This window comes from Moschus berezovskii, chromosome 23, assembly GCF_049115385.1.
Source record: "Moschus berezovskii isolate FMDL1 chromosome 23, NW_MosBer_1.0, whole genome shotgun sequence".
NCBI lineage: Eukaryota > Metazoa > Chordata > Mammalia > Artiodactyla > Moschidae > Moschus > Moschus berezovskii.
Window position 1 is genome coordinate 22,238,492 of NC_142482.1, and position 17,259 is coordinate 22,255,750.

The 17,259-nt window shown below is 48.1% G+C and overlaps 1 protein-coding gene across 1 annotated transcript in view; it reads left to right on the plus strand.

The window, feature by feature from the left end:
* Window positions 1-258: 258 nt before the first annotated feature.
* Window positions 259-17,259, plus strand: part of PNPLA1 (patatin like domain 1, omega-hydroxyceramide transacylase) — a 53,727-nt gene continuing 36,726 nt past the window's right edge. Inside the window, exon 1 of the mRNA XM_055407110.2 lies at window positions 259-1,101. Within this exon, the coding sequence (XP_055263085.2) occupies window positions 897-1,101 (205 nt within the window). The 5' untranslated portion in view covers window positions 259-896. The remainder of the gene's footprint in view (window positions 1,102-17,259) is intronic.

The window sequence follows — 17,259 nt, forward strand, 5'->3', positions numbered from 1 at the left end:
ATAGCTTACAGTATGATGCCCTAGCACAGAGTGATGGAGATTCCAGATTGATTTCTTGCAGGACACTTAGGATGCAGCGCAGAGATTCAGGGCTTGGACAGAGCGTGCTAAGAGTTGGTGTGCTGGCAGGGCAGAGGAGAGAAGGTGAGAGATGGAGAGGCGGTGGGTGGGGGCCCTGAAGCCCAGACTCTTTTCCTTTACAATTTTGCTGGTGGCCAGTCCTAACATGTGAATAAACAGATGAGTAAGCAAAGGGGCGCTTATGCAAGAACAAATAAAAATAATTATGTCACACCTCACACACGCCACCCGGAGCCCAGAGCAGGATCCCAGGGAGGGGCGTCACTGTGGGGGCATGGGTGCTGTGAGCCGAGTCTCCCTCAGAAACCAGAGCCAACTTGGCAGCCCTGTCACTGTGGGAAAGGAATACCCTCTCCTGGAGGGAGGCCAGCGTTTACTCCCTTTACAGCTGCGGCGTGCGGGGGAGGGAGGTGCCATCCCATACCCATTCTCGGAGGTTTTGCAACCCGATGAGTGAACCCTTCGGGACTTAGGGCTGAGCAGCACCTCTTCCTGGGTCCGGCCCTGTGTGGTGGCCACCTGTGATCCAAGGGGTACCAAGCAAGTGCAGAGGAGGGCGCTCACAGGGCCAGTACGCAGCCCGCCGGGGCCTTTACCAGGCTTTGGGGCTGCCTCCTGACCGAGCTCAACAGGCCCAGGCAGCTGCTGCCTGAGCCACCGTGGGTGTCCCAGCCGCCTGGGGAGCGAGAGCCACATTCCAGGCTCTGGGCTGTCAGGGAAGCTTGGCTGCAAGTTTCGACAGGAGGGTGGCTGGCGTTCAGGCACATCGGCGCTGAGAGGTTGCTCCCTTCCCTGGGAGGCCCCAGGTTGAGGAGATGGAAGAACAGGTGTTCAAGGGGGACCCGGACACCCCTCATTCCATCTCCTTCTCGGGCAGCGGGTTCCTCTCCTTCTACCAGGCCGGGGCGGTGGATGCCCTTCGGGACCTGGCCCCCCGGATGCTGGAAACAGCCCATCGCTTCGCTGGGACATCGGCAGGTGCGGTGGTGGCAGCCTTGGTCATCTGCGGGATTGAAATGGGTAAGGCTTTTGTTCTGGGTTCCCTGGGGAACCTCTGGAGGGGTTCCACAAAGCAAAGCCTGAAGGATGACTGGGGGATGCTTTGGGGAACAAAGCCAGGTCTTCTGGGTGGTGGGAAGGGAAGATGTATGTTGAGTGGGATAGCATTTGAGGTCAGGGTTTGCTGGGTCCCAGTCTCTGACCCACTGGCTGAGCTTGGAACTCTGTCTCCATCTCCTTCAGCACCCTGATCTGTGACACTGTCTCCCAGGGTCTGGGAGAGGGAAAGGTGGTATCTCTCTGAAACATCCTGTCTTGGGAGTTACACCATGACACAGTACGCTGGGTGAAGAGCTGCTCCAGCCTGGCCTCGTTTAAAAATGCAACTATCCTTGGGAAGGACAAATTGACATCTTCATCATCTTTGTGGGGGTGGATTCATCAGACCAGCTTCCAAGCGGCTGGAAATGAAAGCCCTGGACTTGGAGGGATGGACAGAGGGGTTGGCGGAGGGAAACTGGGAAGGAATATGGGAGGCCTCACTTTGCCTTCTGCCCCACTTGTCCAGGGGGCCCATGGGAAGGATGGGACGACACACAGAGAGGCAGGAGCATCATCCCGCGAAAGGGGAGTGGACTGTTCCGAGCAGCCCACGCGGCAGGCCCAGACCTGGTCCCGGAGCAGACTGACATCCACGTGGGCTGCCTCACCCGGGTGACAGGGAGCGGGGAGGCGGAGCATGTATTCATTTGCTGCACTACCATTCTGTGCGAGCCTGTGTTCCGGGCACTGGGGACAAAGTCCCTGCCCTCACGGAACAGAAATTCTAGACAGAGTGGAGACACAGGATAAGCCTCCAAACAAGTAGTCTCATAATGTCAGATCAGGAAGTGATAAGAACTATGAATAAAATCACAGCAGGAAAGGGTCAGAGAATAAAGTGAGGACTGTTTGAGAAAGGGTGGTCAGGGAGGCCCTTTTGGAGGAGGTGACATTCAAGCAGAAATCCGAATGAAGCGAGAGAGCAAGCCATTTGATGATTGGGAAAAAAGACTGTTCTGGGTGCAGGACCAGCTGGGGAGCCCGTGGCATTGGGGAGTGAGGAGCGGGGTGGGGGGTGAGGCTGCAGGAGCAGGCAGGGGCCAGGTCGCGTGGACCACTCCTGGGGAGTGGGGAGGAAGGCGGGAGGCAAAGGGGACAGGTGGCCGAGAGCGGGGGCGGGGGGTTGGCGCCCGGCGCCGGCGCTTCACGGTGTGGGCCTGGGGCACACGGCTGGATGCTGTGTGCTGCACTTTCTGCGTCTGTCCTGCTGAGAGTCTACTCGCGGCTCATTCTCAGGTTCCGTTAGAGGGTTAATGGCGTGAGCTAGTGAGCTGGTTGGTATGTGTCAAGCCCCGGCTGTGCGGAGTGAGGGGGGAGGGCAGAAACAAGGAGAGCGAAGCTGGGGGCGGGGAGGGAGGGGTGAAATGAAGCGGGGCGGGGGGGTAGCCTGGAGCGTATACACTAACGCATGTAAATAGACAGCCGGTGGGGATTTGCTGTACGACTCAGTTCAGTTCAGTTCAGTCACTCAGTCGTGTCCGACTCTTCATAACACGCCAGGCCTCCCTGTCCATCACCAACTCCCGGAGTACACTCAAACTCATGTCCACAGAGTCGGTGATGCCATCCAGCCATCTCATCCTCTGTCGTCCCCTTCTCCTCCTGCCCCTAATCCTTCCCAGCATTAGGGTCTTTTCCAATGAGTCAGCTCTTCGCATGAGGTGGCCAAAGTATTGGAGTTTCAGCTTCAACATCAGTCCTTCCAATAAACACCCAGGACTGATCTCCTTTAGGATGGACTGGCTGGATCCTTGCAGTCCAAGGGACTCTGACTCAGGGAACTCAAACTGGGGCTCTGTAACAACCTAGAGGGATGGGAATGGGTGGGAGGAAGGATGGAGATTCAAGAGAGAGGGGGCGTATGTACACCAATGGTTAATCGATGTTGATATATGACAAAAACCAATATTGTAAAGCAATCATCAATCCATTAAAAATAAATAAATATAAAAATTATAAAGTTGACAATTATAAATAAATATAAAAAATAAAGTCAAAAGAGCAATAAAAAAAGGGGGGAGGAAAAAAAGAAACAGGGAGAGCAGTAGGAGGCTTTTGTTCGGGGCAGGTGGCGGGGGCGGGCGGTGAGAGCAGTGACAGCGTCTGCCTTAGGGTACACGCTGAAGGAAGGGCCAGGGACGAAGGACCGCTGCAGAGGAAGGAGGGAAGTGAGAAGGGCCTCTTCCTGCCTGGGGAGCTGTGCTGGGTGAGATGTCTTTCTCTCTGTTTTAAAGAATAATTGTAATACCCATTCCCTGAGTACCCCTTCCGTGCAAAATAAATTCTTTTTTCTCATAACTCACAAGTAATCACTTCTTTCTCAATTCAAACAATGCAAAAGTATTTAGAGTATAAAGGGAAAAAGAAGCCTTCACTTACCTCCCCTCTTGTCCCAATCCCACTTCCCCTCCTGGAGCCCATGGAATAACTCTGCTGGGATCCTTCTAGATGTTTTTTTTTTAACGACAAGTCCTCTGTGAATCCTTCAGTCACCCAGTGGACTCTAGGACAGGCCTTCAGAAAGGGGCTGGGGTGAGCATCCCCTACCCCCTGGTCTTGGAGTCACAGACACCCTCCCCTTGGAGATGCCCCCTTTTCTGGATTTCTCTCTCTTTCCAGGCACTCGGGTCACTCGCCAGTTCCATCGCCCCCTCCTCCTCATGTCTTTAGTTCAACTTCTTAAAACGCACCAGCCAGAAGGGTCAGTGGTGTCTCTGTCTTTGGGCATTTGAGGACTTTCAGAATTAATCCAGTTCAATCAATAAACACTGCCCAGATGGTTGGATGGCATCACCGACTCAATGAATATGAGTTTGAGTAAACTCCGGGAGTTGGTGATGGACAGGGAGGCCTGGCCTGCTGCAGTCCACGGGGTCACAGAGTCGGACACGACTGAGCGACTGAACTGAACTGAACTGAAAACTGACTTGGCCAGGCTGTGAGGGATGTGGATGCCAGGGGACAGGGACAGACCCATGAGAAGGACACCTGACGGCGGTGTGGCCGAGGGCTGGTCTGCGTGCCGGCCACGTGCCTGTGATTGGGAGGGAAGTTAGGGGAAGGGTGAGGGGTGTGCTCTTTTCATTCAGCAGCATGTTTATGAGATCGAGCCACCGTCACTCAAGTGTACTTCATTCATTTTAACTGCCATGCAATTCACTATTAACCAGCCCTCCCTCGTATCAGGCACTGTTCTCTTTGGCGTATTAACTCATTCAGTCCTCACAATAACCCTCTGAGGTGAAAACTACTATTATCTCCATTTTACAGAGGAGGAAATTGAGTCACAGAAAGCTTAAATCACTTGCCTGAGGTCATCATGCAAACAGTAGTTGATAAAGCTGGTGTTTTAACCTAGCCTGACCTTTAAGCCACTTTGCTGCTGCTTTTTTTTTTAAATAAATATCTATTTACTTGACTGCACCAAGGTCTTAGTTGTGGCACTCAGGATCTTCATTGTGGCATGAGGGATATTTAGTTGTGGGATCTAGTTCCCTGACCAGGAATCAAACTCCGGGTCCCCTGTATTGGAAGCTCAGAGTCTTAGTCACTGGACCATTAGGGAAATCCCGCCACTCTGCTTCTTGACAAAGCAGTGTCAGGGGGCATGGATACCGGTTGTATGGACACCAGGGTCAGGGAAGCCTCTCTGAGTAGGTGGAATTTGCACAAAGACCTGAAGGAGGGGAGGGAGTGAGCCATGAGAACATCTGGGCAGAACACTCAGCGAAGACAGACGCGTGACTTGTCCCATCCTGTCATCAGTTAGAAGCAGGGCAAGAACCAGGACTCGGGCTCCTGCTTTTCTTTAATCCTCTTCACCTCTTTCCGTATCTATTCCATTAAAACTGTATTGTGATTCATTTAGCCATTCTGTTGATGGACATGGCCAAGTTTTTGTTGTTATAAACAACACTGCAATGAGCATCCTTGCCTGGGTCTCTCAGTCCACATGTAATGTTTCCCTAGGATACATACACATGAACTCTACCGGACTTGGCTAAATTATTCGCCAAAGTGGTTGTACCAATTTAACCACTCAGTTCAGTTCAGTCGCTCAGTCTTGTCCAACTCTTTGCGACCCCATGAACCACAGCACGCCAGCCCTCCCTGACCATCACCAACTCCCAGAGTTAACCAAACTCATGTCCATTGAGTCAGTGACGCCATTCAACTATCTCATCCTCTGTCATCCCCTTCTCCTCCTGCCCTCAATCTTTCCCAGCATCAGGGTCTTTTCCAGTGAATCAGCTCTTTGCATCAGGTGGCCAAAGTATTGCAGTATCAGCTTCAACATCAGTCCTTCCAATGAACACCCAGGACTGATTTCCTTTAGGATGGACTGGTTGGATCTCCTTGCAGTCCAAGGGACTCTCAAGAGTCTTCTCCAACACCACAGTTCAAAAGCATCAATTCTTCTGTGCTCAGCTTTCTTTATAGTCCAACTCTCACATCCATATATTTAACCACTAGCAGTTCCTGATTTCCCCACAATGTTATCATCAACACTTGGGACTATCAGACTGTAGAGTTTTTAAAATTTTTTTGGCCACACCAGGTGGCTGGCGGGATCTCAGTTCCCTGATTAGGGATTAAACCCGGGCCACTGCAGTGGAAGTGCAGAATCCTAACCAGTAGGCCACCAGGGAACTCCCAAGACTGAAGATTTTTAAGTCAATCTGATGAATGTGAAGTTATAGCTCATTTTATTTTGCTTATTTAATCTGCACACCCTGATTACTAGTGCTGTTAAGCATCTCTATGTATTTATCAACCACTTGTGTTTTCTCTTAAAAAACAAAGCATTTTACTTGGCTGTGCTGGGTCTTAGTTCACGGGAGATCTTTAGTTGTGACACGTGGGATCTAGTTCACTGCCCAGGGATCGAACCCAGGACCCTGCTTTGGGAGCATAGAATCTTAGCCACTGGACCACCAGGGAAGTCCCCACTTGTGTTTCCTCTTCTGTAACTTACCTGCTCATGACCCTTTCCCGGTAACCTTTTTCTCTTCAACATGTAGGTGTTCTTTAAACAGGCTGTACATGAATCGTTTGTCAGTTAATGGACATTGTAGCTATCTTACCTCATTCCATAGCTTGCCTTTTTATCTGACAATGTCTTTTGTTACTCAGAAAATTCCAGTTTTGATGCAGTCAGGGATATCAAATCTTTTCCGCCTACAATTTGTGTTTTTTAATATCTTTACTGTGTTACAGTGATTACTTCTATATTTTCTTCCAAGAGTTTGGAAATTTTGCTCTTTCATATTTAAGTTCATCCATCTGAAATTTATTTTGTAGCTCTTTTGAGGTAGAAATAGAAGGTTTTGACTGTGGTAACCAAATACCCCACACTATTTATAGGCAGCCCTTTCCACACTTGTTTGAAATGCTGCCTCGGGTTTATTCAAGTTCCTGGAATCCCTGGAGTCTCTCTCCTCTTCTATTGGTGAATTTGTCTATTTCTGCACTGTATCACAGTATTTTGATCATGATAGTCTTATAACAAGGGGTACAGCATATATGGCAGCCCTCTCCTTCTTTTTCCAATTTCTTCTTCAAATATTGACTCTCTTACTTCATTTGTCTGTGTTGTCATTGCACTAGGTCCTTGGTGCCGTGCCCGGCTTTCCCTCTAGTGCGGTGAGCAGGGGCTACTCTCTCTTGCGGTCTGCAGACTTCTCATGGCGGTGGCCTCTTTAGTTGTGGAGCGTGGGCTCCAGGCGTCCAGGCTTCAGTCAGTGCAGTGCTCGGGCTCAGTAACTGTAGCGCGCAGGCTTAGTTGCTCTGTGGCACGTGGAATCTTCCTAGACCAGGGATCAAAACCGTGTCCCCTGCATTGGCAGACAGATTCTTATCCACTGTCACCACCAGGGAAATCCCTTGACTCTTATTCTTGACTCCCTTTTCCCCCCATGTGAAAGAGCTCTATTAGGATTTTGATTGAAATTAGAGCTTCTCATTTATAATATATTAATAGCCTACCCAGCTCTCTATTTCTTCTGACCTTTTTTGTCCTTCAGCAAAGACTTCTTGTGTCTTTTATGAGATTTAATAGCTTTTGTTGCTATAGGAAACAAGATCTTTTTTCTATGGCCTTTTCTAATCTAATTGCTTTTTGCTGATATAAAGTAATGTTGATGACTTTTGTTTGTTGATATTGTCTTGGGCAACCTTATGAACATCCTCAAATATTTCTAAAAGTTCCTTGGTAGATTATCTTATACTTTATGTGTAACTAATCGTACTATCTGCATACAAATAACAGGCTTGTCTCTTTTAAAAAGACTACTTCAACACACACCCCCCCTCAACCTCTCTCCTCCAGGCCATGTCCATCCTCTTGTTCCCAGCCTGGGCTTTTCTGTCCTCAGATTGTGTTCTGTTCATTGGAAGCGGAGGCAGCAGTGGCTCCATCTTCTGCTAAGGTGTGCCTAGTTCTGCAGTAGGGGCAATTTGGGGGCACCTGAAAATGTTTGCAAAACACTTAACACAAGAGCCTGATTTTCATTAGAATTGCATTAGAGAATGAATGTTCATTCATTTACCCATCTGAGGAGAGATGGTTTCCTTGACAACCAGTGGGGGGGATTCAGGATTTCCAACCTGAGGCTAGAAACTACTCCTCGACCTGTCTCTCCCTGTCAAATTCCAACTTACCTTTCAAGCACTAGCTCAAATGCCAAAGCTATGCATTTTTTTTCTTATCAAAGAATGAGGATTTGGTGAACTTAAACTCCCACCCCCACTTAAGCTGCTACTTGGTACCTTCCTCCCTATAAAAACTTCATGGCAAGCCAATTGTTCATTCATTCATTCAGTGATTGTGTGTGGAGCATATACTGGGCCCTGCAGAAGATACAGAGATATAACACAAGATGAAGCTCCACCCATGCCCTCAAGGAGCTTACAGTTTACTCAAACTCAAAGGCAGTAACCAACTAGTTATAGTACAAGTTCCAACCGTATATTAGAAAATTAAAAGGCAGAAGAGTGCAGAGGGAGAGAGCAAACAGATCCCATAGTGGAAGACCTCATGGAAGGGGCATTCGAGATAGGGCTTGAAAAGTAAAGTGAAGTTGCTCAGTCGAGTCTGACTCTTTTCGACCCCATGGACTGTAGTCTACCAGGCTCTTGCGTCCATGGGATTTTCCAGGCAAGAATACTGGAGTGGGTTGCCATTTCCTTCTCCAGGGGATCTTTCTGATCCAGGGATTGAACCCGGGTCTCCCTTATTGTAGGCAGGTGATTTACCATCTGAGCCACCAGGGAAGTCCAGAGTCTTGAAAGATGAGTAGAAATCTGACATGTAGAGATAGGTTGGGCAGGAGCCTCAGCAGAGCCATGCTCTGCTTGACAACAGGGCAAAGTCACGTGATTGGGACACATAATGCCTTCAGGGGGTGGTGAAGATCTCAGTCCTCTGGTGTCAGGGTTTGAAGTGAGAGTTTCAGAAAGGCAGCTTTTGACTCAGGTCCAACGTGGGAAAGGGCTATTTGGAAGCAGGGGAGCATCTGTCCTTGGAGAGGCCCATGCAGAGGCTGGGGGGCACCTGATTGCCACTGGTGGGTCCCCTTCATTTAGCTCGGTGACTGACAGGACCCGTCAACCTGGGGTCTCCCAACTAACTCCCAGGCTGAAAGTTACAGTAAGAAGTACTTTTCATATTGTGGCCCAGTGTGAACACGAATCTGGAAGAGAAGTGTCATGGCCGGATATCTACCATACTCCGTGCCACACTCTTGGTATTTTTTCCTAGTCGTTAAAAAATTCTTCACTTAGTCAATGATTCTCAATCTTGCACATTTGAATCACCTGGGAGCTTTTAAAACATCCACTGCCCAGGCTTCTCCCCCACACTAATTAAATGAGGATCTCTTGGGGCAGAAGCTGGCACCGGTGTTTATTCAACTCCCGGGTGATCCTGGTGTGCAACCTCAGTTAAACCCCAGCGCACTTGGCAGAAACTAAGATGTACTACCCCTTGAGAGTCTGGGATTGTACAGCCGGGCAGTGGAAATGGGTCAAGCATTTGAGGACTAACAAAATTCCATATTTATTAATGGGGCATGGATTTTCCAGAATAGAGAAAAACAGTGTTACTCCAGAGGCTTCAGACTGGACTAGATTCTGTGAATTCCTCTGGCTGAGCCATAAACGAGGAAGACAGACCTTGTTTCAGGGGCTGGTCCATACCTTAGCCTTTGCCCAAGTTCACATCAAAGCCGATGAAAACCCATGCCTCAGAGCCTCTACTGGCTGTTTTTCTTTTTCTATGGCTTTTTGTATATTTGCAAAGTTGTAGCTCCAACATCACAATCAATCATACAACATTTTAATTATCTGTCAAAGAAACCCCAAACCCCTTAGCTGTTCCCTCTCAATTCCTCCATTCAGTTGCCTGGCAGCCACTAACCTACTTCTTGTCTCTATAGATTTGCCTATTCTGGATATTTAATATAAATAGAGTCTATACAATGCAATATCTGTCCTTTTGTGTCTGGCTTCTTTCACTTAGCGTAGTGTTTTCTAAACTCATCCATTATAGCACATGTCAGTACTTCACTGCTTTTTATTGTTGAATAATATTTCCTTATGTGGATATAACACATTTTTAAAATCCACTTGTCGGGAATGTTTGGGTTGTTTTTAGTTTGAGCTATTATAAATGATGTTGTTATGAACATTCAGGTACATTTCTTAAACTTTCAAATAACCTCTTTTTCTTTTTTGGCCACACTGTTTGGCATGTGGTTAGTTAACAGGGATCAAACCCATGCTGGGAGTGTGGAGTCTTAACCACTGAACTGCCAGGGAAGTCCTTAAATAACTTAAAAAATATACATTTATTTATTATTGGCCATGCTGGGTCTTCGCTGCTGCCTGGGCTTTTCTCCAGTTGTGGCGAGCAGGGGCTACTCTCTAACTGTTGTGCATGGGCTTCTCACTGCCATGGTGGAGCACAGAGAACTAGACTACGACTCAACCAACTAAACTAGCTCCTCAGCTTCTACCGCTCGGTGTTTACTAGTTGCAGCACATGCGCTCAGGAGTTGTGGCTCCCAAGCTCTGGATCGCAGGCCCAACTGTGACGCACAGGCTTAGCTGCTCAGTCGCATGTGAGATCCTCCTGGCCCGGGGATCAAACCTGTGTCTCCTGCACTGGCAGGCAGATCTTTACCACTGAGCCACCAGAGAAGCTCTTAAATAACTTTTTTAAGTGGAAAATTTTCAAGTGTCTTGGAGAGCATAATATAATGCACCCTCAAGAACCCAGCCATCATCTAACTTCAACACTTATCAATATTTACCAGTGGGGCTTCATCTGCATATTCCCAACCCTGCTTTGTTCTGTTTCTTTTAACATCATTTTGAAACTGCATAGAAGTTGCACGTAGCCTCCCTAGAATTTGTTTTCTGTGGGAACATTTCACAACAGGCATCTCTCCAGATAAGGACTGTGAGTCTGAAAAGCCCAGGGAGAGTGAGGCTGGTTGGTCTCCTGGCATAGAATGGTGCTGGGTGGGTACCAGCCTCAGTGGCTGTTCCTCTGCTGGGTAGGGGACAGGGGCAGGGGACTTTTAGCTGCCTTTTAGCTGACCTCATCAGGTGACTTTGTTTTGTCCTCTAGAAGTAATTATTTTCCAAGATCTCTTCCCCTGCCGTCTCACAGTGACAACCCACTAAACACCCAAACCACTAAGTAAAATATTAAAAGGAGGGAGCTGAGGATGAGGGTTGGAATTGAGAGTTCTCCTCTTTGAGTGCATAGCAGTCTCGGGATATGTCCTGTCTCTGTGCTTTGCTCAAGCTGTCTCCTCTCCCAGGGGCGCCGGCCCCTTTCTTGTCTCCCTGTGTCCCGTCTCCCCATCCTCCAAGGCCCACCGCAGACATCACCCCTCTGAGAGTCTCCTCACTCCTGTTGGTCCCTTGGTGCTCCCACGGCTGGCTCTCGGAGGGTGCTCGTCTCAGAGATGGGAATCCCCATGGGAAAGAGCACTTGTCTAGGAAGCAGGCTCTCTGGATTCTGAGAACAAAAGCGTCTACAGTCACATTGTGAGTCTAGTTTGCCACTCACCTTATTTTCACATGGTTTTTCAGAACAGGGTTTAGGAAGCAGGGAGGTAGGCTTCAAACTAGAGCTAGTCTGAACCCAAAGTCTGAACTCTGTCCACCTTCCCTTTTCTCTGGTCCCAGCAATCCACTCAGCAGCAAGTGACCTTGGCCAGGCCACCCTGAGACTTAGCTCAGCTACCGAGCAGTGGGAGGGAATATGCCTGCCGATCCCTCCCCACAGCTGGCTCTGGGATCAGCAGTGGTCCTTGGAAATGAGCTTTGCAAACTCGGATTGACACTGCAGTTGCACTGGTTGGAGGGGCAGACCTTCAACAAAACACAAGAGCATTGCTTTCTCTTTTGGTCTTTGCACCCCAGCCCCGCAAGGCTGGTGTGGTGGCTTCAGGTTAGGACCCAGGTTCCTTCTACCATGTTGGTCACAGTCCAAGAGGGCTCCTCACCACATCTGCATTCCGGCTAGTTGCAGAAGGGAAAGGGGGGCACACCTCTTCCCTCTGAGGGCAGGCCTTGAAAATGATGCACATCTGTCACCTCGCATCCCACGGATCAGAGCTCATTTTCATGACCACACCTGACTGCAAAGGAGCCTGGGAAATTTTGACTCTATTCTGGAATGCCATGTGTCCAGCTAAAAACTGAAGGCTCAACTACTAAGGAAGAAGGGGAGAATGGATATTGGGGACAACTAGCAGTCATTGTCACAGTAGTTATAATTTGATATATGAGACATATGATGATGATGATGGGGAAAGTCTGTCCTTCCTGGGACCAAGATCTGGATTTAATAAACACCAGGTCAAGTCCAGTGTGTTGGATTAGGAGGGGCTCAGCACTGAACTGTCAGCAGGCTGCCCTCCTGGCAGCTGGCATGTGAGTGCCCCCAGTCCTTCTGTGTCCCCTGCCTAGACCTTCTGGTGTCCTATCCAGAGAAAACACCTCTTCCCAACACACCCTCCCATTTTACCCCACTGGATCTCTTTCCAGGATCTCAAGTCCATCCATAAAATCTGTCCACTTGATGGTATCCTGTCTCAATTGTTTCAGACATTGCGTCTCATCCCATCAACTAGTTTGGTTGAGCAATCTGAGATCTTATTGGTCCCGTGGCTCCCACAAACTACTGGTCCAACAAGTACTGCTTGATGGACTCCTGACAATTGCCAGCCTTTGGGAGGCGTGACACTGACTGTGTCTGTAATTTCTGCTTTGGGCTTTACCTAATATGACTTATAATACTAGAATGCCATAGAAGGAAGGTCAGCAACTCCAGCTCCTCAACTTCATGGATGATTGTATTTATACTTTGGAAGTGGTAGTGACTGATTGAAGGTGGACCTCACTCAGGCTAGTGATTTCCAAACTGTGTTCTAAGGAACCCCAGGATTCTGGGGAGGGGGTGGCGGCGAGGTGGGGCTAGGAAGAAAAGAGCAGGGAGAGGATACACACTGAAGCCCTGTGGACTTCCCCCAGCTTCAATGAGTACAACCCTGCTATTTTCCATTCTTCATAAAATTTCATTTAAAGAAAGTGTTCCAGTGATTTTTTTTCTGTGCCTCCCCTGATCCCCAATGATTTTATTTTATTTTTTTAATTTTGAAAGTCACTGCTCTTGTCTAACCTACTTAATGTGCAGACAAAAAGGTGGAGGACCAGTTTCTGGCTGAATGTATGATGATAAGACAGGCCATTTGCCCTGTTGCTCATCCTAGGTCCTAGGGATCCAGCCTTGAACAAAACAGCCCTCTGCCCTCATGAAGCTGGCACTCCCTAGGTGAACTAAAGCCATAAATAACTCCATATAGAAAAACATCAACAGACATGCTCAAAGGAGAAAATAAAGCTGGCAAAGGGTGTGGTGAATGATCAGAGGGTGAGGTTTCAGGTGGGCTGGGCGGGGAGGCTTCTCGGAGGTAGAAGGAAGGGAGGGAGAACCGTGTTTTCTGAGAGAAGAGCCTTCCAGGCTGTGAGATTTGCAGGTGCAACAGACAGGCTTGCATTGTCGGGAAGGAAGGCAAGCTGTCCTTCCGGACAGGATATGGGTTCCAAAAGGAGCCTGCAGAGCCCCTGGGAGGCCCAGGGGAGTAGTTGGGGCCCCACCCTACATGCGAGGGCACAGCAGGACCCGGCTTGGCTCCTGCAGTGGAGACGGGTGTTTTGGTCTGCCTCCCATGCCTGGTGGCTGCTGCCTCAGGCAGCCCCAGCCACCCCTCCTGAGGCCCTGGAGCCACGGGCGGCTGAAGCTATTGCCATTGGCAGGTGACTCGGGTGTAGTTCTGTTAGTGGACCCGCTGGGGCCTCAGGGGCGGGTGCTGGGAGGACAACAGTGCCTCTGTGAGAAACTTGGCTCTGGTGACTTCTTTCCTCAGTCACCCACGTGCCTGTCTTTGTGGCTCAGTCAAGGGACAAGACACGGCAGGGCTGATGGAGAACGCAGCTCCCAGGAATGAGGGGCTAGGCTGGGCTGGTCCTCAGCCCACCAGCGACCTACCGCCTCCTTAGTTTTCCCGTCTGGAACTTGGGGGTGGGAACACATCCCTAGGACGTTATGATGAGAGACAAAAGAAATCCTGAATGTGCTGGGCAAATAGTCATCACAAAATAAGTCTTTGATGAATGAATGTTGAATGAATGGATGAACAAGGGAAAAGAAAATGATCTTGAAGTGGAAAAGCATAGGTCATGCGGCAGTTTTCAAACTTAACTAAAAGAACACCCTAGAGATATTGTTAAATTTATGAAAACAGAGAACTGGACTCCAACCTGGTCTGGTTAATATTTTTTAATACTTTAATTGTGAACTCGTCTGCACAAGGACTTGGTTTTTCTATGGGAATTCCGTGTGGCCTGGCAGTGGAAGGACTGACTGTCTGAGCTGGTTTGCCTTGGCCCTGGCCAGGCACCCAGGGTGATCAGCAACTCAGGACCAGTGTTTATGGTGATTACCCTGTAGACTGTGTCAATTCAAGCTCTATGCCACAGGTAATGCCAGCTTGGGGGCTTTGCACATTTACGGGAGACTTTGTGTTGTTTCACTCAGAGCCCTACACAGAGGCAAGCCATTGCCATGTTTCATTGGCCCAGCAGCTGTCGGATGACCCTGGCTTTAAACAGGGTCTCGGTTCAACTGACCCTCACACAGCCCAGAACCAAAACCCTGTTGCTGCCAGTTTCTGGTCCAATAACCACAGCAACAGCTTTCTCTCACCCGGCACTGGCTTTCAGTTCCTTTTTCATTTCTGTTTTCTTTCTTCCTTGTGACGTCAACCACAGTTCTGTTGTGGTCACTGATGATGAACACAATGCTGTCACTAAAGCTGGAGAGTTTTCTTCTCAGTTCAGCGCTCTATTAGTGGAACTAGAAGCCTCTCCGAAGTTCTTTAAACCACTCTTTCCCCCTCTTGCCAGCAAGCGTGAGTATGTGTGTGTTGTTGCCCAGATACAACCTGAAGTTCAGCCCTGGCTGCTGGGTGCACTTTTCAGAATCAAAATGTCCTCATCAAAAATCATCCCCAGAGTTCTTTATCTGCCTGAGATGGCAGTGTTTTCTGTAACATGAACTCTGCTCTGACTCACACTAATAAATAATACTATTTATCAGGCCCTTGGAATGTGCCAGGTATTATGCCTAAAGCTTTGCATGAATCATTTACTTTTATCTTCTCACCGTCCTATATTTATACCCATTTTACCAAGTGGGAAACAGGTGTTCAGAGAGATTAGCTACCACAATGAGCCAAGACTGGGACTCTCTTCATTCCTACATTTCTTTATCTTCTCTAATGATTTCAGAAGTTGCTTTGCAAGCAACACATCAGCTCTCCTACCAAACTCCATGGGCCAAGCAATCATTTGCACATTGGTTAAGAAAGTGAGATCAAATGACATGATGTATGCAAAAAAAAAAAAAACCTTTTTGTAAAATGTACAGAAATGACATCACTGGGTGGAGGTGGTTGTAACTCCCCCTATAGTGTTGGAATCAGTATCTTTCAATTCACTGAAAGTAATTTGTATTTTACATGTTGAATCTCTCCAACCAAATAGACAAAAAATTATTTTCCCCAAATAACCCTTTGGACTAAAGTAGAAGACAGTTGAATGGAAAATTGGGTAAAATTCTGACTGTGTTGGTTATGCAGTGGAAACATCTATTTGGAAAGCAACTCATGCAGGTGTCCTATATTAATTCAGTCCCCTCAATATTAGCAGATGTTAACTGAGCCCCTGCTGGGTGGCAGGCACTGTGTGTCTAATAGCCTAGGTCAACCTTTGTCCATTATTTTTTTTTACTTTAATAATAATAAACTTGCTATTCTGAAATAATGATAGATATACAGAAAAGTTGCGAAGGTAGTACAGACAGTTCCATATATCCTTCGCCAACGTGTGCGTGCCAAGTCGCTTCAGTCCTTTCCGATGCTCTGCGACCCTAGGGACTGTAGTCCACCAGGCTCCTCTGTCCACGGGATTCTCCAGACAAGAATACTAGAGTGGGTTGCCATGCCCTACTCCAAGGGATTTCCCAACCCAGGGATCAAACCTGCATCTTTTGTGTCTCCTGCATTGGCAGGTAGGTTCTTCACCACTAGCACCACCTGGGAAGCCCCCATCCTTCCCCTAATGTTACCCTCTCATATAACCACAGTCCATTTGCCAACCCTCAGACATTAACGTTGAGACATTACCATCAACTATAGATTGCGCCAGTTTTTCTATTGATGTCCTTTTTCTGTCCCAGGATCCAATCCAGGATCCTACACTACATTTGGTGGATCCATTTTTAGGCCCGCTCACTTAGAGAGTATTAAAATAGCGATGTTTTCTTTGCCTCTCTTTGGGATCAAATTTGGTTTGAGTTCTATTTCCAATTCTACAGGGAAAAAGAGGCAGACAAATGATAAACAAATACCTAGACTGGTTTGACTCGCATTTGAATTGGGAATTGACTCATCAGTCCTGAGGGTAACCCACCTCTATCCTCCTGAGATCACAATGTAAAGAAGACTCTCCTCTTCAGTCACAGCTCAGGCTCCTGTGTCTATGGATATAGGGGCAAGAGTTAGGACCAGGCTTGACAGATCAAATTGCTCTGTGGTTTGCCCCCTTGAAACCCCAAGTCCAGCTGAGTCACTGAAGAATTCCACCTTCCTGGCCGGCAGTCAGGAAGAGTCCCAACAGTCCAATGGAGAAGATACTCTTTGATCGCCTCCTTCAGTTCATTCATTCATTTTTCATCATTCTTTATTTTAAAAAATTGAATGGTTTATGGCTTCCCTGGGTCTTCGTTGCTGTGTCAGTTTCCTCTAGTTGCAGTGAGCAGGGGCTGCTGTCTAGTTGCAGAACAAGGGCTTCTCATTGCGGGGGCTTCTCTTGTTGTGGAACACGGGCTCTAGGTGCAGGCTTCAGTGGTTGCACCACACAAGCTCTATAATGCCGCCTCAGTAGTTGCGGAGCACAGGCTTAGTTGCCCCACAGCACGTGGAATCTTCCTGGACAGGGGACCGAACCCATGTCCCCTGCATTGGCAGGTGGATTCTTATCCACCGGACCACCAGGGGAGTCCTTCACCATTCATTATTGATTTATTCCACATTTATTAAGTCCCCAGAGTGTGCCAGGTACTGAATTAAGTGCTGGGGATATAAGGAGGAGCAAAACAGAAATAAGGGAACATTAGATGGTGCTTTTTGTGGTGATTGCAGCCATGAAATTAAAAGACGCTTACTCCTTGGAAGGAAAGTTATGATCAACCTTGATAATATATTAAAAAGCAGAGACATCACTTTGCCAACAAAGGTCCGTCTAGTCAAGGCTATGGTTTTTCCCGTGGTCATGTATGGATGTGAGAGTTGGACTGTGAAGAAAGCTGATCGCCGAAGAATTGACGCTTTTGAACTGTGGTGTTGGAGAAGACTCTTGAGAGTCCCTTGTACCACAAGGAGATCCAACCAGTCCATTCTAAGGGAGATCGATCCTGGGTGTTCATTGGAAGGACTGATG